This window comes from Calypte anna, chromosome 8 (genome assembly GCF_003957555.1).
Source record: "Calypte anna isolate BGI_N300 chromosome 8, bCalAnn1_v1.p, whole genome shotgun sequence".
Taxonomy (NCBI): Eukaryota; Metazoa; Chordata; class Aves; order Apodiformes; family Trochilidae; genus Calypte; species Calypte anna.
Window position 1 is genome coordinate 643,057 of NC_044254.1, and position 23,949 is coordinate 667,005.

General features: G+C 52.4%; 1 protein-coding gene across 1 annotated transcript; it reads right to left on the reverse strand.

Moving 5' to 3' along the window:
• Nucleotides 1–7,884: 7,884 nt before the first annotated feature.
• On the reverse strand, nucleotides 7,885–20,219 carry RGS8 (regulator of G protein signaling 8). Its single transcript, XM_030455097.1, has 5 exons — nucleotides 20,046–20,219; nucleotides 18,101–18,202; nucleotides 17,150–17,214; nucleotides 9,917–10,083; nucleotides 7,885–8,366 (listed from the first exon to the last, which is right to left on the reverse strand). The coding sequence occupies exons 1-5, from the start codon at nucleotides 20,069–20,071 to the stop codon at nucleotides 8,184–8,186; spliced, it is 543 nt and encodes a 180-aa protein (XP_030310957.1). The 5' UTR covers nucleotides 20,072–20,219; the 3' UTR covers nucleotides 7,885–8,183.
• Nucleotides 20,220–23,949: the final 3,730 nt, after the last annotated feature.

Consider the following 23,949-nt stretch of genomic DNA (forward strand, 5'->3'; position numbering starts at 1 on the left):
GGAGCCACGTGCTGCCTGAGGCAGCTGGGGAAATTAAACTGGATGGCAAAAACACAGCCAGGACGGCAGGAACACAGCTGGGATGGCAGGAGCACAGCCACAGCCCAGGGGAGAGGAGCAGGGATAATGTGAGCTGGAGCAGAGAAACTCTGCACATCTCTGCCCTGGTGTGAGACAGCTGAAACCTTTCCCCATCAAAATAAAAGCCAGCAAAATAAAATAATGGGGTAACTGCATGCAGGGTTTTACCTTGTCCACACGTGTGGGTTTGCTTTGTCCCCTCCACTGGGCTCAGGTGAGGCAGAGCTGGCAGCAGGACAGGGCTGGGGGGGGAGCTTGGTCCCCCCCACGTGAAGGAGACACCTCTAGACAAGCTCACTGGGAGGGAAAGAGTCTACCAAAAGCTGCATCTGCTTGGGCACCACAGTTGCTCAGCCTGGGTCACAGAATCATTTAGGCTGGAGAAGACCCTTAGGATCATTTTGTCCAACCATTCCCCCAGCACTGCCAGGGTCACCTCTCACCCATGTCCCTCAGCACCACATCTCCATGGCTTTGAAATCCCTCCAGGGATGGGGACTCCATCACTGTCCTGGGCAGCCTTGGCCAGGGCATGACAACCCTCTGGGTGAAGAAATTGCTCCCAACATCCAATGTAAACCTCCCCTGGCAGCACCTGAGGCCAATTCCTCTTTTTTCTGCCACTTGTTACTTGGGAGAAGAGACCAGCAGACACCTCACTGGTAGGGCAGGAGATGCTCAGCAGGGCTGGGCAGGTCAGCAGCCCGGGATGCAGGAGGTGCAGCATCTTCTAATCCAGAGCCCTTCAGCAGGGTTGTGCAACAGCCCCTGAGCCCAGGGCTGTGCTTGGACTCAGATGTCTGTGTGCTGCTCTGTATCTCATTTAATTACGTGCTTCCTGCCTCATTTAGCTGAGCAGCCTCCTGCAGCTCCAGCTCACTCACTGCCATTATCAGTCCTTGTTTTGGAACACACAAAAAAATTCATCCGTGTCGCAATGCCCGGGGCTGAGCTCCAGCCCTGTAACTGCTGCAGCCTCTCCAGCATGAAGCCCACCTCCCAGCCACCAGCCTCAACTGGGCTCACAGTTCTGCCAGGGGGGTCCCAGAAGCCCACCAGGGAGACTGGGGGGGGACCACTTTGTCACAGAGCTCAGCTGTGTCACAGAACCACAGAATGAGGTTGGCAGAGCCCTTCAGCATCACTCACCCCAACCTCTGACCAGCTGGAAGCTCACCACTAACCCATGGCCCTAAGGACCACAGGCCCCTCAAATACCTCCAGGGTTGGGGACTCCACCACTGCCCTGGGCAGACTATTCCCATGTCTGACAACCCTTTCAGAGATAAAATGTCTCCTAATATCCCACCTAAACCTCCCCTGGTGTGGCTTGCATCCATCTCCTCTGGTCCTGTCACACAGCACCCAGGAGAAGAGGCTTTCTCCCTCCCTGCTCCATCCTCCTTTGAGGTGGTTGAAGAGAGGAAGAAGGTCTCATCCCAGCCTCCTCTTCTCCAGACTCAACAACCCCAGCTCCCTCAGCCTCTCCTCACCATATTCCATGACCATGGAGGTTGTGAAGGCACCTGCAGAAGCCCTGCAGCACATCCAGATGGAGCAGGGACACCACTGAGGCTGCAGCAGCAGAAGGGACACCCCAAGGGGTCCCCAAGGAGCAGCTGAGCCAAGCCAGGGACACACTGATGGGACAGGGAAGAGCCTGGCCCCATCCATGCCTCTCTCCAGGGTTTCTTTGGGTGTCACAGCAAAGCCCAGTGGGGAGCTTAACTTCTTCCCAGCAAAAGCACACATGGAGCTCAGGTGAGGAAATGGCTGCTCTGGAGATCTGTAGCAGTGTGGAAAGAGATGATGGAAATAAAAGAAAGATAAAACATATTTTAAAAATTAGAATGACAGCCAAGCTGTTCCTGGGGCAGCTGTTACCCTGCCCACCCTGCTCCTGTGCTGGCTCTGGGCAGGGAGAGGTAACTGAGAGCAGCTATGGGGAAGCTTTGCTTTCTCTTGCCAGCACCTGCTCTTTAAAGCCACTGAACAGGAAAAAAACCACAACAAAACAAAACAAAACAAAACCCACCACCAAGGGCAATGACTAAATATATCCCAAGTAAGAGGGAGAGGCAGAGCAGCACTAATGGCAGATCCTTCCTTGGATGCATGCAAATTGGTTTGGCTCAGAGGGAGGCTCAGGAGAAAGAAGCAGCAAAAGAAAAGGAAAAATTATAAAAGGAGGGAAGGGAATTAGGGCAAGAAAGAAAGGGGGGGGGAAGTAAAAAGAGGACAGAGCAACTGATAAATTCCATTGCATTGGTTCCCAGAGAAAAACAAGCCCATTTAGTGCTTTGCTTGTCTGTTTTTAATGGAAGCCTGTACAGACCACATAGCAAACACTCACCTTCGGGCAGGGAGGGAGGGATGTGTACACCCTGCAGTGCCCTCTGGGCCTCCCCCCTTCCCTGCTGAACCCTTTTCTGCAGGTGAGGACCAGCCCCTGGAGGTTTGCTGTGCCCTTACCTCTGACACCTCCCCAGCTCCTCCCCTTGTCTCTTTAGCACCAGGGATTGCCCTCAGCTGCTGCCTGACCCCTCCCAGGCTCCTCTGGACACCCTGAAGTGGCCTTTGGGGTTTGCCCAGCTCCCCAGAGCTGCTTTCCCTGTCTGCTGAGCCCTTCCCACCCCATCACCCCCTCCCCACTGCCAGCTCTCACCCTGGGCTTTGCCAGGGGAAGCTTTGCTGCAGCCTTCTCCAAGGACAACTGCTCCTGCCCCTGTTTCCACACAGATCCCGGGATTTGGGGGGGCAATTTTGGTGCCTGCTGTCCCAGGCAGCAGTGGGGTGTACCCAGGGAAGGACAGCAATGTGCTGATGGAAAGCTCCTCAGGTTTCCCTTCCTGCCCATCCCCTGACAGTGTCATTTCTGACCCATGTCCCCAAACTGTACCTGCAGGGAGAGCTCTGGCTGGGAAGGAATCAGGCTGAGCAGCCCTGCCCAAACACCTCCTGCTGTTACCTACACCCCTGCAGAGGCACTGAGCAGCACCAGGACCTGATTAAAACAACAGCGTGGCATAGAGGAGGTTTTAAAAGCACTGTTCTTTCTACCCAGGGACCTGGTGGCTCAGTTCTCAGTTCACTTGGTACAGCAACACCCTCCTGAATCCTCTCGAAGCCACTGCAGTGGTGTTGGCCAAGGAGCAAATAGATCTGAAACAGCACCTTGCTTGGGACTGGTGCTTTGGTTTGGGTCCTGGAGTCCCCGTCCTGCCAGGGGGACAGGGCCATCCCTGTACAGTGAGGGTGCCAGAGAGCTTCAAGGAAAAATCCAGATTTTGCACATTGAATTTGGTTCTGTTGTACAGGAGAGGAGAGGAAGGATGAGCCACTTTGATGGTGGGGATGTGTCTCAGGATAACACCTTTAGCAGTGCTGCAAATGCAGAGCCCAGCAGCCCCTCACCTGCCAGGGTTTGATCCATCCTGGTGCACACTGGAAGTTGTGGGGTACTGGAGACAAGGAGCTCACCCCAAGGCAGTTCACCCCATTCCTCCCTCCAGAGGCAGGTACTTCTTTTTTTCTCTTGTGCCTTTCTGCCAGAAATGTGCTGGGTTTGGTTTCATTTTCTCTCTCAGTCAGAAGCTCATGCCCTTCTACCACCCTCCTCCCATGCCCTCAGTTCCCTGAACTCCAGTTGGGTTCCCTGCAGTCCCCAGTTAGAGGAACATCCCTCCAGTAACACCAAGAAGAGGCACAGAACAGAATGACTGACTTTACTAATCAAATACAACACACACACACCTTTATTTACAGTCTTTTTTTTTTCCTTCTTCTTTATATCAGAAAGCCAAGGGGGAGCCCAGCAGTGCCCCTGCCCCAGCCCAGCTGCCCTCTCCCTTCACCACAGGACGTGGAGTGGGGACCAGGTGAGCTTCTGCAAAGGAAAGCATCGAGGTCTAGTAGCAAAATGTGCTTTAATCTCAGTTCTGGGATGTAATGCTGTGATGCTGGAGAAAACACCGTGCCAGGGAAGAAGGGGACTGCAGTAGCCCCAGGAATCAAAGATAACTCAGGGACTATGAGAAGCTTTTTCTCCTTAGGCAATGGGGAAGGAATAACTACTGGGAGCTTAGCAGCAACAGTAGGAGGTACAGAGGGAGGTGACAAGACAAGAGATGAGCATCTGGGGACGTGAAAGGCAAAGAAGAGAGGAGGGGGAGCTGGGGCTGCAGGGAGTGGGACGAGGTCACCTTAGACCCAGGCTCAGATGTAGGAGGCAAAGCAGTGGTGTGGGAAAGGCAGGGGGCATGGCCAGGAGTGCGACAGGGAGGAAACCCTTGGGAGAAGGGAAGCCCAGAAGGAGAGGTCTGGAAGAGGGAAGGGTTTGGAGGGAGAAGCAAGAGGATTCCAGGGAGGGGAGAGCTCGCAGTGAGTGGGGAGAGGCACTCCAGGGCCAGCGTGAGGTATGCTTTGCTATTGCTCTGAATGCTGTAAACATTTTGGGTTTGTGTCTATCAGTGAACATTCAGTTCAGTTTGATACATGTGCTCTTAGGGGTAACTGGAAGCTTAGCAGAGTTTTACATCTCTTAGTACTACTCAAACTTAATACACGAGGCAAACACAACACTGGCTAAAAATCTCTTTTTATGTCATTTGCGCCTAATTCTCCTATTTTATCATGCACATCTAGGTCTCAGAAAAGCTTCTCTAGTAGGAGAGACACTAAGTAACACACACATGAATCCACATGCACTCTAATCCCCCACACCCCAGACACCTCCCCTGCTCAGGTGAGCAGCTCTGTGCCCCTCACACCTTCCCAGTCAGAGGGCAGCCACCACCAGTCCACCCAGTCAGAGGGCAGTGACCACCAGTCCACCAACAAGTCCAGCAGAAGAGATGGAAATCATCCCATCCCAGCTGGATGGCTCAGGAGAAGCAGGAGAAAGAAACTCAGAGCAGATCTGAGTGGTACCTCTGCCTCTGGAGTCACCACCTGAAGCTCCCAGGAAAGGGAATTTGTAAATCCCTCTTCCCTTTGGCTGTCAAAGGACTTGGGAGCTGACAGCACAGGTGCCAGCAGACACACAGAATAGAAGGAGCTAAGCCAAACAATTTGGGGTTTTTTGTCCCTCTCTTTGTGTGATGGCACACTCTGACATCACTTGAAACAGGAGGAAAAAATCTGGGAGGGTTGTGCTTGTGGATGGAGGAGAAACGTGGTTTGTAAGTGGTGAATATCCCTTTCCTATCAGGAAGAGATGAATCAAAGATAGGATATCTGTCCTTGATAGGGATTAATCATCACTCAGTGCTTTCCAAAGCTTTGGCTCAGTCATTATTTCCCTAATCAGGCCCTGGTTTAAGGGGAAGAGCTACAAGCTGCCTACTTTAATTCACTTCAGACTGACATTTGGCATAGAAGAAGCAGCTGGTGCCAATTTCTTGTTAAAAAAAAAAAAAAAAGAAAAAAGAAAAAGAAAGAAAAGTAAATATTACTTTAAATAACTAGTCTGCTTTCCTGCAAGAGAGCCAAACTGTAAGAGCAGCAACCAAAATAACCATGACAGACTCACAAGCCTTAGCCACTTCTGCTCCTCTCCATGCTGGAGATGCTTCCCTTGGAGGATTTCACCTGGCACCAGTTTTATGGGCAAATCCCCTCTCCTCCACCAGCAGCAAAGCCACCTCTGAGTGTGCCTGCTGAAAGCAATTTCCCAGGCTGATGGAGGAGAGAGGGAGCTTGGTTGTGACAGGGTGTTGGCTCCTGGGGAGTTTTTCCATGAGCACTGACGCTGGAGGAGCTCCCTGGGAGAGGTTTCCTCCTGGGCTTTCTGGAGTCACAGAACAGGAGCAGCCATCAGGGAAGCCTGGGAATCATCCCCACTTCTGAGCTGCTCTTCCTCAACAACAGCCTCTTGGTTCTGCTCTTTCCTCAGTGCTGGCTGTGCAGGTGTAATGGACAGGGAGGTTCTTGGGAAGGAGAGTCCTGCCCTGCCCTGCCCTGTTCCCAGCCAGGGCCTCTGCATCCTCCCTTCCAGGTGAACACTGGGGGTGTTTCACCAGGACCTGGGATGAGTTCCCCTCCTCCTTCCCTGTCACTTATAGCAGGAGGGGCCCACACAGGTGCTGTGGCTCTGTTCCACTTGGAGACACGACTCCATCCCTTGCTCTTCTCTGTGGCTCCTTCCAGAGCACTGCACAAGCTTCCCCAGTCACCTGTCCCACCAGACCTTCTCTTTGCCAGGTGTAAATCCCATGGATGAACCTGGGGCACTTCCCAGTGCCTACCTGCACGGATCCTGTCCTACAAAACAACTGGAGAGTTCTAGAACCAACCAGCCAGGTACTGCAGCAGCTTTCCCACCAAAACATACCTTTGGGACTTGCACTGAATTGAGACTTGGGTGTCTTAGAGACCACAGGAATACAACTCCAGAGTAAACCAGACACATTTACCATCCCTATCTTGATTCAAAATCTCTTTGTCTTATGTTCTGCACAGCATCCTTAAAAAAGCCTCAAAACCTGCTTCCTACCTAATGCCTGGACAGTGACTTTTAATATCAAAGAGCAGGTTTGTTGTATCTGGTTCCACACAGGTTCTGCTGAGCTTCAGAATTGAGTCTACCTGGTTTATACCACACTACACTAATATTTACCCAGTTTTCTGATGGATCAAAACTACCCACCACCCCAAACTGGAGCAGAGTTTTACGGCCTCTGCTTCAGAGAAGGAAGAAATCCATGGGGTCATTTTCCAGGCCTTCATAAAACCAAGAAAATAAACCTCTGGTCTGTAGGCTCAAATCCCCAGACAGGCTGTCTGCTTCTCCAGGAGGAAATATTGCAAGAATCTGAAAGCTGATAAGCTGGAGCAGCAATGCCACAGAAACAGGGGCCTCGGATGCTCCACATCCCATCCCAGCACAGAGAGGTCCCACACCAGGGGCATCTGCACAGAGCCCTCCAGACGTAGGGGAATGGGGCCAGAGGAGACTTCACAGACCACTTCCCACCTGGATACTTGTCCTGCTCACTCTGTGCTTCCCTGGGCCCTGGTTTTAAGCAGGCTCCCTGCAGCTGTGTCCCCAGTAGCTCTTCACATGGCAGGGAACCCCCATGGCACCCAGAGGTGACACATCAGTGCTCAGTAAATAACAAACTATAACTTGTGATGTTCCCTCTCCCTGCCATGAAACCTGTTATCTGCCACTCTGGGCAGGTCCTGTGCTCCTCTGAGACCTCAGCATGGGGCAGAGGGGACATTCCTGCTTTCAATCCCTTCCCAGCACCTGGCAGGTTGTTCCCTAGAAGCCACTGAGTCTGTTGATGTCTCTGGTGGCCAGGAGCCTCCTGGGGTCAGGTTTTGGCACAATGAAGCCTGAATGAGAGCTGGGATCCTGAGGCTGAACTGCTGTACAAATAAATAACATTAATGAAAACCAGCCATTCACACTGGGAGAGTGGGTCCAGCGAGAGCTTTTGGGACCCCTTCCTCATGAGAAAAACTCAGTTCCTTGACAGACATACAGAAAATAACTCTGAGCTCCATCCTTGGAGGACAAGGAGAGGCTGGTGCCACAAGGTGTGCAACTAAAATGGAAAGGGGAGCTGAGTTCACTGAGGGTTTCTGCTGCAGGAAGCATCACAAATCATGGACCTTTGTCTTCTGTCTCCCTCCCTCCCCTCCTTCTCTCCTCGTGGTCTCTGGATCCAGACCCCAGCAGCCAAGGTAGGAGCTGATGGACTCACCCCCAGGAGTTTCAGAACTGTCCTTAGGGGCCCCTCCAGACTCAGAGGAGAGGTGAGAGCCAGGGAGATGTCTGGAAGGATGGAGAGGGGCAGTGGTGTTATTTCCACACAAACCAAGGCAGTAATTCTAAAGGAAACTTGCCTTACCCTGGGACTACAGAGCACTACGGGTCTGTGCTGGAGAGAGGCAACAGCTGCAAGATGCTAACCAAAAAAAGCACAGAAACTTAAAAAGTCCCAATGCCACATCTGGATCACACTCTGGAAGCCTCCTCTTCCCCATCTCCCTCTTTTCTCATTCCCACTGCTTTTAACACCAAGGAAGTTTCACATTTGGGTAGGGGGGTTGGTGGCTGTGGGAAGCAGGTGGTTCCTGAGGGCCCCATCACTGCTCTAGCTGAGTCTCCTCTGGGTCTGAGACAGCAGGTCTGTGTAAATTTTGGATCTCAGGAACCTGGGGTAAGAGTCTTTCTCCATCAGGCTGTGCACCTTCCCCTGAGCTTGGTCAAAGCAGGAGAGGGAGGGCTCCTGCATATTTCTTCTCGTCAGCTCCCGTGTCTGGAAGTCTATGTTCACCTGGGGAAAAGCAGCAGAAGAGAGTTTGGTACTGAGGACCAGTGTGCCTGCTCCCAGTGTTTGCCTGCTCCCATGGCACATTTCCTTCCAGCCCTGCCTGTAAAATCTGGAACAGAACCAAGGTCCCACACTCGTCCTGAACAACCCCCCCCAGACCCTGCTGGGTCTCGTGATCCAGTGTCACAAATCCTGCCCCAAACCTGGGAAAGCTGAACAAGATTTATCTTGAGCTGAGCACTTCTGGAATCAAGTTATTTTTGTTCAGGCTCTTCACATCTTCTGAGAATGCTGACACAGCCTGACCCCTTCTCCTGCTGACCAAGGTTTCTCCATTCACTTGATTCTTCACTGCACGCCAAGTACCAGGAGGGATGGGTTTTCAGCTGAGTTTAACCTATTAGCATATTCTTCTTAGATGTTTTTAAATTCTGGTTTATAAAATAAATTGTTTGGCTTTTCCCATAGCATCTTTGTGTTACATTATCTGGAGCAGGGACTTCAGAAAACAAACCACCCCGATGCTGTGGCTGCCATTGGTTTGCAGGGCAATCAACCTGAGTTTTCCTGTTTTCTTTCCCTAGCAAAGCAATCAGCCTTTGTTATTAGAGTTACTGTTTAAAACCTGGCTGGAAAGTTGTTATTTCTGCTTATTAACTCAGTGTCCAGACTTGAGGGAGTCTGGGCAGTAAAGCTCAGCTGGCAGCACTGCACCTCAGCCCTCTGTCACTTTAGGGTCACTTCACAGCACCCCACAAGGATGGCAACAGAGCCAAGTTTTAGGAAAGATGCCATCCAACCTGCCATCACTTCTCTAACCCAGACCCTGGCAAATCTCCCTGGCTCCCTGAAAACCAGCAGGAGGATGCTGGGGGTGCTGTGGGTTGAAGCATGACCCTTAGATGCTTCTCAGGAGATGGAGTAAAGAGATTTATTTTTTTTTCTTTTGGAGGGGTGGGCAGGAGGAGGTGTAGTCAGTACCCTCCTGGTTGCAGTGACACAACCCAACACCGAGACATTGCCTCCTCCTGGCAGTACAGTCCCAGGCTTGGGGTTGTGGCTGTGCTTTCCTGAGGGACTCCTTGCATCTTTTACCAGGTTTAATTGAGCTGGGAGTTACTCAGCAAATAAACACTCCTCCCACCAGAGTCAACAAGTTAGGCAGTGTGGGATGCTCTTACACAAAACCTCCTGTGAGAAATGAGCCCACAGCCTGCTGGGGGATGTGTCAGAGAGAGAGAGGAGCAAGGTGAAAGGAACTGCTCCTGGGAAGCTCCCAGGGGTTCAGAAATGTAGGATGCAGCTGCCCATGAACTCACTGGCTGTGACTAATTTGGCATCAGGAGCAGTTGCCCTCCCCAGGGGATGAGTTGCCAGGAGCAGAGGCAGCTCCAGCAGCCTGGATGGCATTCCTGCATCCCTGCATCCCTGCATTCCTGCATCCCTGCATTCCTGCACTCCTGTCCTCCCCAGCATCCCCCTCCTCCTGGGGGCAAGGGAGGACACCCCAAAGCTCCAGCACCCACAGGGATGCTCTGCCTGCATCCACTCACCTCTCGAGGAGCGTGCACATCAATGAACTCCTCAAAGATCCTCTGGGCCTTGGAGGCCAGCTTGGCTGCTGAACGGGTCTTCTTAAAGTCCTCACAGGCCAGCCAGAACTCCAGGTTCTCCTCACTGAACTCTGTCTTCAGGAAAGCCCGGAAAGCAGCCAGCCCATCTGCAAGGGAGGGAGGAGGTACAAGGGGAGGAGAGATTGGGCAGGGAGAAGTCATCCCTCCACCCATCCCTGCCTACCAAAGACCAGGTGATTTTCTCCCAAGTTCTCTGATCCCAGGACGTGTCCATAACTCAGGCTGCTGCATCCCCTGCCTTCTCAGCTGCCGACAAAGCCAAACATCACTTGCTGGAGCTCTGGAAAAGCAGTTTGCCAGCTAACATATCCAAAGGCAATCCTCAGGACTGGGGTACCTAACCTTGGGAAAGTTCCTCTGGAAAACATCAAGCTCCAGAGATCCAGTCCCTGTTCCATGTCCTTCCTGTCACCAAGACAAAACCTTGGACAAAACTCAGAGCCCGTGGACTTGACTCCTATGTTTTCTGCCACTTTGCTTTACTGCCTTGTGACATATTCTTGGTTCTTATTTAAACAGAGGGAGGATCTTGGAGAGTCCAAGTGTTAGAGCTACAATAAAGGGGAGAGGGAAAGGATGGGGCATAATTACTGCTTGTCCTGTCAGTGATAAAAGGGCTCTTATCACTTGTTAATGCTTAGCAGTTGTGACATTTCAGTAATGTAATCTGAGTCATCTGGGGCAGATTAGAAATATGGAAAGATTTATGAGGCAGTCTGTGTCCTCTTAAAGCCCTGCCTGGCTGTATTTAGGGACACAGCTATTGTTTCTTATTTCTTTTCCCTAAATGGCCCCAGCAGGGCTGAAGCAGTCGAAGGTTTCACACATGCCCTTTGTCCTTCCTCTAGCCTAGAAATAAATTTGGTTCCTAATTCTTCTTTTTCCAGTAACATGTTTCTAACTTTTCCCTGGTCTTTTTCTATAAAGGCTGAATATTTGCACTGCGTGACTGGAAAGCTCCTGAATCAGCACTGGCTCCTTCCAAGCAAGTGTCTAAAAATATTGATGGGATCGGGAACGTACTCGGCAAGGTCAGACTCCCCAAAAGGATGTGAGGGGAAGGTGCATGTGTGCCTGGCAGGGAGAGACAGGGGCTGAGGAGGGTTTGTAGGACCTGAACTCCTGCAATACAGTGAGATGGGGGCTCCAGCTCCCCACTTTTTGCTGTGGGGACCTCAGCAGTGCTGCCTCCCCCCTCTCCTCCTGTCTTGGGGGGCATGGGATCTGGGTTGGAGCCCAAGGGCTGATGCCTGGGACAAGGTGAGGATCATTTTCACATGTCCACAGCAAGTCCATGTCCAAGAGAAGGCTCCAGAAAGGCCTCATAGCAGCCCTGCAGTGCCTGAAGGGCCACAGGGAAGCTGGAGAGGGACTTTCTGCAAGGGCAGGTAGTGATGGGATGGAGGGGAATGGGTTTAAGCTGAAAGAGGGGACATACAGGTTCCTGCTTCTCTTGTTTCCTGTTATAATTCAGGACATGGAGATATTTTTCATTTCTGGGTCCTGAGTCTCAAGCCCTGAGAAACATCCCCAAGTGCTGAACAGCAACTAACAATCCCATCTCTGGCTGCTCATAAGGCAGGGGAGATGCCTGGCAGCCCAGATCCTCAATGGGAAAACCAGAAAAGATATTAAGTGCCAGACAGGACAAAGCACAGGCTGAGCCTCTCTTTCTCTGAGCTTCTCAAAGCCCCTCCAGTCCTGGGCTCTGCACTGCACAGGGCAGAGCAAGCAGCAGCTTCAAGGAGCACATCCCACTCCTTGTCCTGCCCTGGCTGCTCCAGCCTGCCCCAGGAGGGCAGCAAGAACCAGCTGCACCACAGAACCACAGAAACTCAGGGATCCCAAAAGATCCTGGGGTCCTCCAGCCCCCTGCCAGAGCAGGGTCACCTCCAGCAGCTGGGGCTGTGTGGGAGCCAGGACAGAGCAAGGAGCCTGTGCAGGAGGAGAAGGAGAGGACACAGCAGCAGGCTGACAGATTGCAGAAAGAAGGAAGTAAAAAAGGGAGAAAGCAGTAATTTCCTGAGATCATTTTATATCCCATCAGCTCCTGAGCACACTGCTATGGCCCCACAGCCCCTGCTCTGTGTCCCTGGAGATCTCTTGCTCCTTTTTCCCTGCCCTGATCTTCCCTCCACCCCAGCAGCCTCCACAGCAGCCCCAGGGCTGACAGAGGATCAGTTGCAGAAATAGCAGCTTCGTGTGGCAAATATAATATCTGCAGAATATAGAATCTGCTAAAAGAAGGGGTTGTCATGATTGATGAGGTGAGAAAAGCTTCTGCTGCAGCCCTGCCCTGGAAAGAAGCTGCAGCAGGTCCCTCCTGGGACCAGAAGGTTTCCATATGCTCTGCCTCCTGCTCTCGTGTCAATCAGCTCCTTTTTATCTTGAATTAAGCTCAGACAGCAGATAGGTAAATAATAGTGTCTGGCTGCTCTCCACTTCTTTATATATCCCTGTCGTGCCCTTCTCACAGCCTTTGAGGAGCTGGAAATGGTGAGGCTGGACCTCTCCTGACCTCTGATGCAGGAGAGGTCACCCCTGGCCCAAAGCTGCCAGGTTTTCCCCAGATTTCCTTGGATCCTTTGCCTGCCAGCACCTGCAGCTGTGCCTGGGAGAGGGGAGCCCAGGAAGCTGCACAGCAGTAAATCCCTGCCCACAGGTCCATCACAGAGCCGTGATAAACCTGATGACAATTCCATCTGAGCTGGAAGTTGGCCTGGGTGTTGACTGGAATCTGCTCCTGCACATGAGGGCTCTCAAGGAAGCATTGCTGATGAGTGATCAGCACTGCAGAACTCATCCCACCCACTGGGCACCTTCTTGGCCGGAGCAGCCAGCACTGGGTCACAGTGGGGTATCAGGAGAGCATCACTACTGACCCAGCCTCCTCAGAGAGCCTGAGAAGTGGTCAGAGCACCTGAGGAGTGGGATCCCAGGGGGACACTTCACTGAAAAAGCACAGAAATGAAAAGCAGGATCTGACCACCAGACCCATCAGCTGTGCAGCCCAAAGGCATTGCCCCTCAGCAGCACAGAGCTGTGCTGGGGTAGGTGCCCTCCAAGACAATTATTGGGACAATTCTTTGGGAATTTGACTCAAGAGCAGTGACCCTTGCCCCAAGCCAAAGGAGTGGATGGGTACTGGTAGAGCAGGCAGGATGGAGTCAAAGAAATGGAAGCTCTTCTACTGAGTTCCAGGTCTGCAAGAGGAGCTGAGGACATTTGCTTTTTGCTTTTCCAAAGTGCAGTGTGAATGCAAGCTTCAAAACTGGGCTGCTCTCCATTCAGACAGAGCAAGGGAATGCACAAGAGGGTTGCCAGGCAGGGTTGGGCAAGTATTTCTGGACAGTTCCAAACTCCTGCAGTACAGCTACAGCCCTGCAGATCACCTGCAAAGGCTGAGAGGGGTAAGAGATGGGGACTGCAGGGCTGGGAGAGGGGAGGATGCTCCTGACAGCCCATTCCAATGTTGTCCTGCAGGCCACAGAGAGTGGAGGAAGGGACTGAGCTGCCTGACACAAAGCACAACCCAGGTCTCAACTAAAGCAAGCTCTGGAGATAGGAGGAAGAGCTGAGCTGAAGTGGCCTGAATCATTCAGGCAGAGGGCTGAGTAACCAAGCATCAGCCTCCCTCAGAGCAGCAAAGTGATCAGCAATCGTTTGTTTAATGCACTGTTCCACACCAGCAGGACAATGAGACCACCAGGACAGCTGATGCTGCTCTGAAAGAGCCAGGAGGAGGCTGCAATATTCCTGTGCTGTGTGGGAAGCAGAGCAATGTGTGGGCAACAGAAGGAGAAGGAGGGCACTAAGGTTTGTGCAGAAGAGCAAAGAGACCACAAAACGTGGGGGCAGGGGGATGGGTGGGGCAGCTGAGGGAAATAATCTCAAGATAAAAATGGAAATCCAGCTCAGAGGTTTCCTGTGTTGGATGCTTCATTGAGAAGTGAGTGAAGGGCTGAGGACAGGCTGTCCTGCTGCATTCTGGACAAATGACAAGCCATGTGTCCATCCCTGGAGGGATGCAGAGTGAGACATGCCATGGCTTCCATCTCCCTCCAGCAGCCTGTCAAATGACATCTCCATCTGCCTGCCCTGTACCTCTGGCCATGGGCACAGAGCAGGGACTACTCCTCTCTCACTCACGTGCATCAGACCACACTGATGGAGCCATCCCTGGGAGCCATCCCTGACCTGCACTGGCACAGAATGGGAAGAGAGCCCAAGATCAGAGAGGACCTCACTGCATGGAGCCCATCACCTGGGGCAGAGCTGCTGCATCCATCCCAGTCTGCAGTGCTGACCCTGAAGGATGCTGGAGTCCCAGTGCCAGAGGAAAAGGAAGGTGGGGGGTGACAGAGCCAGCCCTTCTGCCTTGCCTGCTCACCATCTCTTGCCAATGTCAACACCAATTATTGTTCACGTTGCCTGAGAATCAATCCAAATCAGACTGCTCTATACAGAGGGGTTCTGCCCAGCCCAGAGATCTCTGCAGACATACAAGTGCTTCAAAACCTGGAGGCTTCCAATCTTCCACTTAGGATGCTGCCAGGATTAGCATGTCAGGATCAAACAGCAGCTCCAGAGGGCATTAAAACCACTGGGAGAGGGAAGAGAGGGTTGGGGGGGGTGTGCTCCACAAGGCCAGCACAATTCAAGGGATATTTGAGAAAAAAAAAGACCATCCTCTCCATAGAGTCTGTATAATGCTCAGTTCCTGCTCAGGTCACTTCCCTGTGGAGAACTTCTGAAGACTCATGAAAATAGGAAGTGGAAAAGCACACATTGCTGGCCTTGCCCATAAAGAATACTGCAGCCCCACAAAGCTCCTGTGTCCTGTGTCTGGTCACCTTAGCACTTCAAAGAGTCCTTTGGGGAGCTCTGATCCACTTTCCTTTCCTTGGAGCTCTTTGTTTCCACACTTGTCCAAGCCCTTGCTACACAAAGATTGCCCCATTTTCACCTGGGATGTCCAAGTCCTGAGTCCCACCTGAGCACTGTGGGTTGGGGTTTTGTTTTTCCTCTAAGGATCAGGTTGGAAGGGACCCAAACCCAGACTAAGACCTGACTGCAGCAGAAAGCCCCACTCAGCCTCCTGAAACTGTTATCACAGCTTTTCCTCCAAAAAATGGGTGCTCTGGGTGTCCAGCAAAGGGAGCTGATGCCAGCTGTGCCAAGCAGGAGCAGCTTTACCTGCTGGTGCCTCGACCCTCAGGGAAATGCTCCCTGAGCCCAGCTGATGCTCCAGGCAGGAATACCAACTTCCCCTGGCTAATGGTTTTCACCTGGGCAGTCACAGAGAATCAGACTGAGGCAGTTGTGTCCTTCTCCTGGCACCAGAAACAGAGAATTATCTGGCAGCTTTGCTGCAGACAGCTGCAGGCAGCCCAGGCACTGCTTCTCCTGCCGTCAAATTTGGGTCAGATAAGGCACAAGACTCCTTTGCCTGTCTAACAGCAGCAAAACCACTGCTCTCTGCAGATATTTGGTAATTCTGTGTTCTGAATGCAGCAGGCAAGCAAAACCCCCATGATTTTGTGGTTCCTTTTATGGACATACCCTATTGTCCTCATCACAGGAGTGTAACTGAGCCAGCACCTCTGCTTCACCAGAGCTTTTTGCATTTGCATCCTTCTAACCTCAGGCAAGCAGTTCCAGAAACCTCATGTGCAGAGCAGCTGCAATATATTCCTGCAGAAAGTAGTTTATTAGACTTTTTTTTTTTTTTTTGTCACTGCTCACCAGGCAATGTCATCACCATGACTGCTGATAAAAAAAGCTTAATTGAAACTTTAAAGATCTGTTGCTATTAGGAACTGAATATCTTTCATTTGGTGCCAGGGAGTTATCAGGACTACTTTCCGTTCTAGAGACAGGGAAAATTCTGATAACTGACTTGCTAATAAGAACAGGCACTCTTGTGGAGTCTGTTGGATGAAATAATTGCAGTAGGGTTTGATGGTCTGAGCTCACACTGGCAGCAGGCAGCTGAAGAGGACCCAGGCTCTGTAACGTCAGCACACGTCTGTGTGAGCTCCTGGCTTTGTCACCAGAGAACTTCTGCTGCAGCCTGGATCCAGCAAGGGAAATTCTGACTTTTGCACTGGTGAAGGAGGAACAGAGGCTCAAGCACAGAGTTTTAACAGTGCTGAGAACAGCCTGTCCTCCCCACTCCCCAGCCAGCCTCAGAGGCTCTTCACTGCACTATTCCCTTCTTGTTTTGAACTTTAACAAAAGCAATGTTCCCTCCTAGCTATACCCAACTACACCATCCTTTTGTTTTCCTTAGCTATACCCAACTACATCATTTTTTCCCCTACTGGCTGCAAGACCAATGATCTCAAGAAGATGCTGCTGCTAAAATGATACATCCCTTTTTTCTGCCTCGGACAGCCAGCTTGTATAAAGTTGTCCACTTAATTCCCCAGCAAAACTGTTGTCATCTCAGTAGTTATCCAGCACAATGACACTGCATTTAAAAGAATAATACCATTCCACACTTACATTTTAAAATATAAGTGCAGAAAAAAAAACCAAACCCTGAAGCAAAGCCAGTTGCTCATTGCACTGGAGCAGCTCTGCCCACGGTGACCTCTCCCCAGCTCTTGTTTTGCTCTCCACCAGCATCACAGCACTGAGCCCACACTCTGAGCTTCCCTCTCTGCTTTATGATTCCCCAGTGAGGCAGAGCAATAATTCCTGAACAGAGGTGATGCAACTGATCTCCCAGTGAGGTGAGCTGGGTCTGCAGGAGGGTTTTAAATGTGTGATTTCTAGGGGTCAGTGCCAGTCAGCTCCTGCTGAGGGCTCCTTGCCTATAAATGATTGTGACCATTGCTGGGGGCAGGGATGGTTCCTGAGGGATGGTTCCTGAGGAATGGTCCTGAGGGATGGTCCTTAGGGATGGTCCTTAGGGATGGTCCTGGAGGGATGGTCCCTGGGGGATGGTTCCTGAGGGATGGTCCTTAGGGATGGTCCTTAGGGATGGTCCTTAGGGATGGTCCCTGAGGGATGGTCCTGAGGGATGGTCCCTGAGGGATGGTTCCATTCCCCTGCTGTGCAATGCACACTGCCCTGGCTACAAGCAGGAGTAGGGATGCTAGAGGGGAAAAGCAAAAAAAACAAAAGTAGAATTTGATCTCTACTCACATTTATGGGACAAAAGGACATCAAAAGAGTCTGCCCATCTCGTGGCTTCTTCTGTTGACAGTCTCCTGTAAAAGGAAGAGCCAAGTTACAGAGAAGCCCTGGCTGCTGCTCCCTTCTGGGGCTGTGTGACAAGGACACCTGGGAGGCTGGCTTCTTCTCACCTAACTCTGGAGGTCTCGATGCAGAGGTGTCTGGGGGAACAATCACCCTGAGTGCCCTCTGGAGTCAGTGAGGAGGCACCAGGGTCCTGCAGGGAGCTGACTCCTCACCTCACATCCCCAGGCAGGTGGGTACAACAGGCCAGAGGAATCACACCCAAAAAAGGACCAATTTGTCCTCACTGACTCGAAGCAGAGGCCCCGGAGAACAAGTTCAGATGCAGACATTTACATCATAAATGCCCAAATGCAGGTGAAATGAATCCCACCCCTGCAGAAGTGTTGACTCCTCTCTTCTGAGTTCAAGGCAGAGGTTTGACTCTTAGCTTAGAAATGAGCAGTGAGCTGGGGGGTCACACGAGTCCCATGGCACAAATCAGGACTCTGGATTGTCTGAAGTACCTTTTGTAAGTGGTGTGCAACCAAAGGGAGGGGTTTTGGTAGTGTTTAAGAACCAGGCTCAGGTAAGAGGGCTCAAAGCCAGAAGTGACCAGCAATAACAGGGCACAGCCCAAGAGCTCAGGCTTTGGTTTTTGGTGTCAGACATCTCCAAATGCATGCAGAGATGTCCCACCTACAGCATGGGACCACCTGTGTGTCCATGGGAGAACTCCTATCAACCCCCCAGCTGCCCTGCTGTGCCACTGCTACTTTGCTTCCCTCCTTCCTGTGGCTGCAAGAACTGGTCAGAGCTCAGCCAAGGGGCAGGGAAAGGAAAATGACACTGGGAGGGGTGGTGAGCAGGGAGGAGAAGGAGAGGAGTGGGGCTGGGGGATGCTGCAGCTATACTCACTTCAAAGCCCGGCTGGGCTTGTCCGGAAGAATAGCTGTGAAATCATTACATGAGTCTGATTTGTGAGCCAGGCAGCCCAGGCGAGTCCTCATCCCTCTGTTCCTGTGGCAGAGGTGGGGGAGCAGAGGTGTGAGCAGGGGAAAACCAGAGAAGATGGTGATTACCAATTTAGACACAGTGGGGGAGGAAAAAAAACCAAAACAAACAAGCAAAAAAAAAACCCAACACCTCCGTGGTTCTGTGCCTCATCAAACCTGTGTCCTGGGTTCCCTCATCAGTGGGAGGGACCCTGAAACACCTCCTGTGAGATGCCAAGCAGAGGCTAAGGATGGGCACGGCAGCAGAGCAGCTGAAGGCTCAGCCCCAGCAGTCATTCAGCTGCTCTGTCTGGCAAAAAGGCTTTTAAAGGCTGCACCTTGGGATGGTTTCTTGGAAAGAGTTGCTCTGGTGTGGTGGGAAAGACCTGCTCTTGGTCAGGTGTGGGAGGACAGCAAAGGGCAACCAATACCACGATCCAGCCAGCACCAGAAAGAAGCACAAACCCCAGGGCTTGAGGGCAGGAGGGGGCTGGAGGAAGAAGAGAAGGAGCAAGGCACCTGTGGGACAAGCCCATGAGACCCAGACAGGATCCCAAGCAGCTTCTTTAGACTCAGGGTTGCATAAGCAAACTAAAACTGCCTCTTTCCTGACGGGCTTATCCAGGCAGAAAATTTCTTTATTGCTTTTTTTCCTCTAAATTTCAAAGCAGCCCTGGAGCCCTCACTTCTCTGCCAGCCCCTCGTGTCCTTGCCAGCCCCTTCCTGGGATGGCCAGGGTGCCCCCAGCATCCCTCATTGCATAACCTGGGGTGGGAAGGGACACAAAGGGAGAGGGAAACGTGACACACAGGCGTTGTGCAGGACTGCCAGGGTCTCCTCTCAGAAACACAAAGGTGCCCATTAGTGGTTAGACAGGGTCCCAGGAGGGCAGAGCCTGTGATCTGCCTCTCCCACCCAAGGACATCTCTCCTACAGGATTCCCCAGATGTCAGGAGGTCTGACCACAGCAGGAGGATTTACAGTCTCCAGTCCTCAGCTGCTGGACCCACTTCCAAGTTGCAGAAAGCCCTTCCCCAAGCCCTGCTGCCAAACAGATGCCCAAACCCTTTCGGTGGCTGCAGAGGGAAGCACAGTAATTTTCCCTTCCATCTGCAGCTCTTGCAGAACATTTCAGCACCAGCAACTGAGCCAATCTGTAGCACGCCTCTTTCCCCCTTCTCCTCCCGCCCTTTGGAGAGTTGCTATTATTGGACATTTTAATGTAATCCTAAAGCAAATTAAATTTTAATTAAATGCAACGAGTGTCTCCCAGGCGCGGCGCAGGCAGCTCGCAGCCTTCCCACAGCCCTGGAGCAGGGGCTGCTGCACAGCCCCAACACAGACCCCTGGGACATCACCCCAACCTCAACCAGCAGGGCAAAACCACACTGCAGAACACCACTGAACCTGCTGGGCTCAGGCACCGACTCTGCTCCAGGATCTTTCCAGCACCTTTCCAGCTGCCTCCTGCCCCCAGCCTTTCTCTTCCCTGCACTGCTTTTTGTTGGCTTTTTTTTTTCCAGCGAGCTCACGAATTCCTCAGGAAGAGGTGTGACAGGAGAGTTACTGCAGTGCTGCTGGGATCTCACTCTGATGCCCCAGATCAAGGGGCTGCAGCAGGGAAGCAGAGCTCAGGGGACAGGGATGCTGTGCCACGAGCAAGGGGCTTGTGTCCCACAGAACACCCAGCTCAGGGTGAGCACTTCCAGGACAGGACACAGGAGAAAAGGCAAGAAGCAGGAGGAGGAGAGGCAAGGGAAGGGCAGGAAGGGAGAGGGGACACTGCAGAGAGCTGCAAGGGCTCACTGGCAAGGCAGAGAGTGAGAGGATGGGCAGGGCTGGGGGGTGCATCAGGCTTTACCAGTTACCTCCGTGGGATCAGCAAGGCAGCCATTCAGGCATCCAGGTACAGGGAGCCCTGGAACGGGCTGGCTTGGACAGCAGGCAGGGCTGTGGCAGGAGGCAGGAGTGCAGAGAGGAGAGATTTACTGTTTCATGTCCTGGCACTTAATAATATACAAAAGAATCCTCTGAAGAAAAAAAAAAAAAAAAAAAAAAAAAAAAAAAGGAGGGCTGCTTGTTCTCAACCCATTTGATCCTTGACTCCTAGTGTGGAAGGTCAGGTCCTCAGTGGAAGAGGTTCAGGGCTGAGGGAATGATCACAGAGGGAGAGCCAGCTTTCCTTCTAAGACAGGACTGCAGGTTGAGTCCGCTTCAGGTCTGAAGTGATCCAGACTTGAGGTGTCCACAGCTCAGCAGAGAGCAGCAGGAGTTGGCATATGCACTCATCATTCAGCACCTCTGAAGGTCTCTCCTCACCAGGCAGAGCTCCGGGCTGACCTCGCTAAGAAGACCAAACTACCTCTGTCCCCTGTCCTCCAGGTCATGGCTGAGGTTACTGGCCAGGCATCCTGGAAAAGCTGGCACTGCGAATAAAAACAACAGGAGGAACTTCATGGGCCTTTCACCATCACAGGCTCAAACACTCACACAAAAAATAACTCAGAGAAAGCATCTCCTCTTTCAGGGGGCTGGGAGCCTCTGGGGGGGCACCAAGGAGATGGCACAGTCTGCAAAGGGGAGGGGGGATGGAGGGGATGGCAGTGTCCCCAGGAGCACAGCACACAGGCAGATGGTTGAGCAAATCTCCCATCACAGAGTGAGGGAAGCTCCACCAGCCAAGAGGCCAATGGGACAGGGAACAGGACTGCAGAGTGAGCAAAGGGCCAAGGTTTCTTATTTGCCAGGGTAGGGCCGAGCTCCAGATAACCTCCACGTCCTCCTGTCCAGAAGGAACAAACTGAGGAGGAGGCAAAGGAGCTGCTGAGAGCAGGGACTCTGTTGCAAAGGAGCAGAGGGTCCTGCTCAAGCTGGGAGCTGGGGAGATCCCAGAGCTCGGAAGCAACCCGGTGCAACATCCCTTTTAAAAACCTGATTACACTAAAAACCCACAAGCCTCTTCCCAACTTAAATTAATGGAACTGGGATTGTGCTACATGCCAGGGGGTGCAATGTCCCTTAATCCCCCCTCTCCCCCCACCGGCTGGTTCCATGAGCTTTAACTGAAATCAATCCCTCTAAGTCCCTAAGCCCCTTTCAATTTTCCTATTAACAGCCTCACCCCCCCTGTAGGGGCCACAGCACCCGAGTTCCTAGAGGCCAGCACTCCCTGCCCTGTCCCACGCCACTCCCAAGGGATGCTGGAAGCAGAGCTGGTGCCCTCCCCCTGGCAGCCCTCCTCTAGCAGAGCCCTTTTTTGGGGCGTTCTGTTATGAAACACCCTGATGCTCACCCCCGCTCCCACCCCTGCCAGCAGCCTCCACAGCCCTAAACCTGCAGAGGAGCGAGCAGCACCCAACTTCCTTCCCGGTGCTCCCAAACTCTGCCTGACTCAGGGATGCTGAGACCGATATTCCCGGGAAAGGCCAGTCCCCACTGCTAGGCTGGCATCCCCATGGATCAGCTCCTCTGATGCAAATCAAGCAGGCAGCTATGAATTTAGATTATGAATTTAGTTATGAATTTGAGAATGCCATCCGTGGCAAAGGCAGCTGGTGAGGGTGTGGTGAGGGTGGGATTTTTGCCTTCTGCTCCATCATTCCTCCCACCTCCCCCTCCCAGGAAAAGGACCCCGGTGGTCAAGAAGAATTGCCAGCCCCATCATGGATGTGTTTTGGGGGTTCTCCTTGGGCACAGAAAGGGAGGGGTGTGATTATGCCATTCAGGTAAACCAAACCAACCCCGGGGGCTCACCTGAGCAAAAATAAAGAAGCCCATCCCAATATCAAACCCAGCAGCACGAAGTTAAAAAAGCCCAACAAACCAAAACAAACCATGAAATCTCAGGGGCTTTGAGAGCTTAAGACCATCCACTCACACGCAGAGAAAGACAGAAAAAAACCCATATTACACAGAGGCACTGCAGACAGACAGACAGACAGACACGGAAGAGAGAGCTACTCACTGCTTTGGCCCTTCCTCTCTGCCGCTGGGTCTGCGCCGGGAGTGCGCTCAGAGAGGCTCTGGGAAGGAGCAGAGCGTCTTCAGAGCCAGCCCCACTGCACAGCCTGAAAGTCCCACTTGGACCCAAGCCTTTCCCCTCCTCCCCCCCTCTCCCGAGCAGCAGCAGCAGCAGCTCGGAGCGATCGTCGCATCCAGCAAACACCCGGCGGCAGCATCAGCCCGGCTGCGCAGCCCCGGAGACCCCCTCAGCAGCACCTTTCCTGACCCCCCCCGGCAAGCACTTTCCTGTTTCTTCCTCCCTGAGCAGCACCTTTCCTCCTCCCCACTTCCTGCCTCCCCTCTGAGCATCACCTTCCCTGCCCCCCCCTGAGCAGCATCACCTTCCCTGCCCCCCCTGGAGCAGCAGCACCTTTCCTGCCTCCCCTCCCGGCTCAGCTGCCCCGCAAATCCCCGCGTCTCGCCGGGAGGAGCTGCAGGATGGCTCGGCAGGCACAGCCGGTTGCCCGGTGCTGGCCGGGAGCACGGGGGGGTGGGGATACCCGCGGAGGTGTTGGTGCTGTCACCCTCCTTGCTGCTGTCACCCCCCCTCGCTGCGAGGAAAGCATCCTCCCGCAGCGCTGCCAGCGCTCCTCCGAGTGCAGGGAAGGCTGCAGCCCTCAGACCAAAGCAGCTGAGAGAAGGGATGGAAGAGTTTTAAGGGAAGAGCCCCGGTGTAAGCAGGGCACCCCAAAAAAATTTTAAAAAAATAAATTAAAAAAAAAAAAAATAAAGGAGGTGAGGGAGCATCTCACTGCAGGGCACGGGATAACAGAAGAAAAAGAATTGCACAGGCAAGCCAGGGTTGTGCCTGAGCCCTTCCTCAGCTGGGGTGTGCAGCCTGCCTGGGGCAGCCTCCCACTCTGTGTCACCCCAGGACAGACCTCCCTGTTCCATCTCCCCCTGCACCCACACCTTGCCCTCCAGAGGATGTGCAGGGGTGCCATGCATCCCCAGGGTCATCACAACAAGCCCAATCCAGCTCTGGGTCAGCCCTAGTCACTGGTACCAGCACCCTGCTGTCACACTGGCACTGGTGGGGGTGCTGGCTGGGGGTCCAAACCATGGCACCTCCTTTTTGGTTTTTTGATTCCAACAAAGCTGATTGACTAATGCACATGTATATAGAAAATACAATAACAAAAATAAGTTCTCTGCAGTTAAACAAGTCACTGCTCTTCTTCTGGAAGCTTGTAGTCACTTGCTTCTCTGCTAAAGCACCACTGGGCACTGACTGACATCTAGTGTGCTAGCAGGGAGAATGTCTTGGGAGAGCACATTATCCATGTGCTATAAATCATTACAGTGTCCCTGGGGAGTGACAGAGTCCTGCAAACTCACTACAAAACACAGGGACTGGTAGCACTGCAGCACTGATCCCAGCTCTCCAGCCTCTTGGAATCCCCCTCTTCACAGCTGCAAACTGAAAGAATCCTTTGCTTGGCCTCATTCCCCACTGCAAAGTCAGGTCATCCTGCCTCCAGAATAATCAAGTCTCCAGTTATCAAAGACAAGCACTGAAAAAAAAAAAAAAAAAGTCCTCAGCTGATAGAATCTCCTCTGAGCCAGGGTCAAAAGGTGAGTTCATCTGATGCCTCTGGTAACAACAGGTTGGTTTGTTCAAAATTAAAGAACTGACACTTCAGCCCTTGTCCCAAAACCAAGCCAGATTTCACACGACACCAAAGGTTTACTCTAATATGTAAAAAATCTTCAATGCATTTTCACACTTCTCAGGTTCCTCTGGGCATCTGCAGGAGTCACAATGGCAAC

Bases quoted from the DNA above. Each gene is read 5' to 3' on its own strand.
- RGS8 (XM_030455097.1), bottom strand. From the start codon at position 20,071: ATGGCTGCCTTGCTGATCCCACGGAG. The intron at 18,203-20,045 runs GTAACTGGTAAA...CCTCTGCCACAG, and splicing joins GCCTTGCTGATCCCACGGAG to GAACAGAGGGATGAGGACTC. The intron at 17,215-18,100 runs GTGAGTATAGCT...TTCCTTTTACAG, and splicing joins AAGCCCAGCCGGGCTTTGAA to GAGACTGTCAACAGAAGAAG.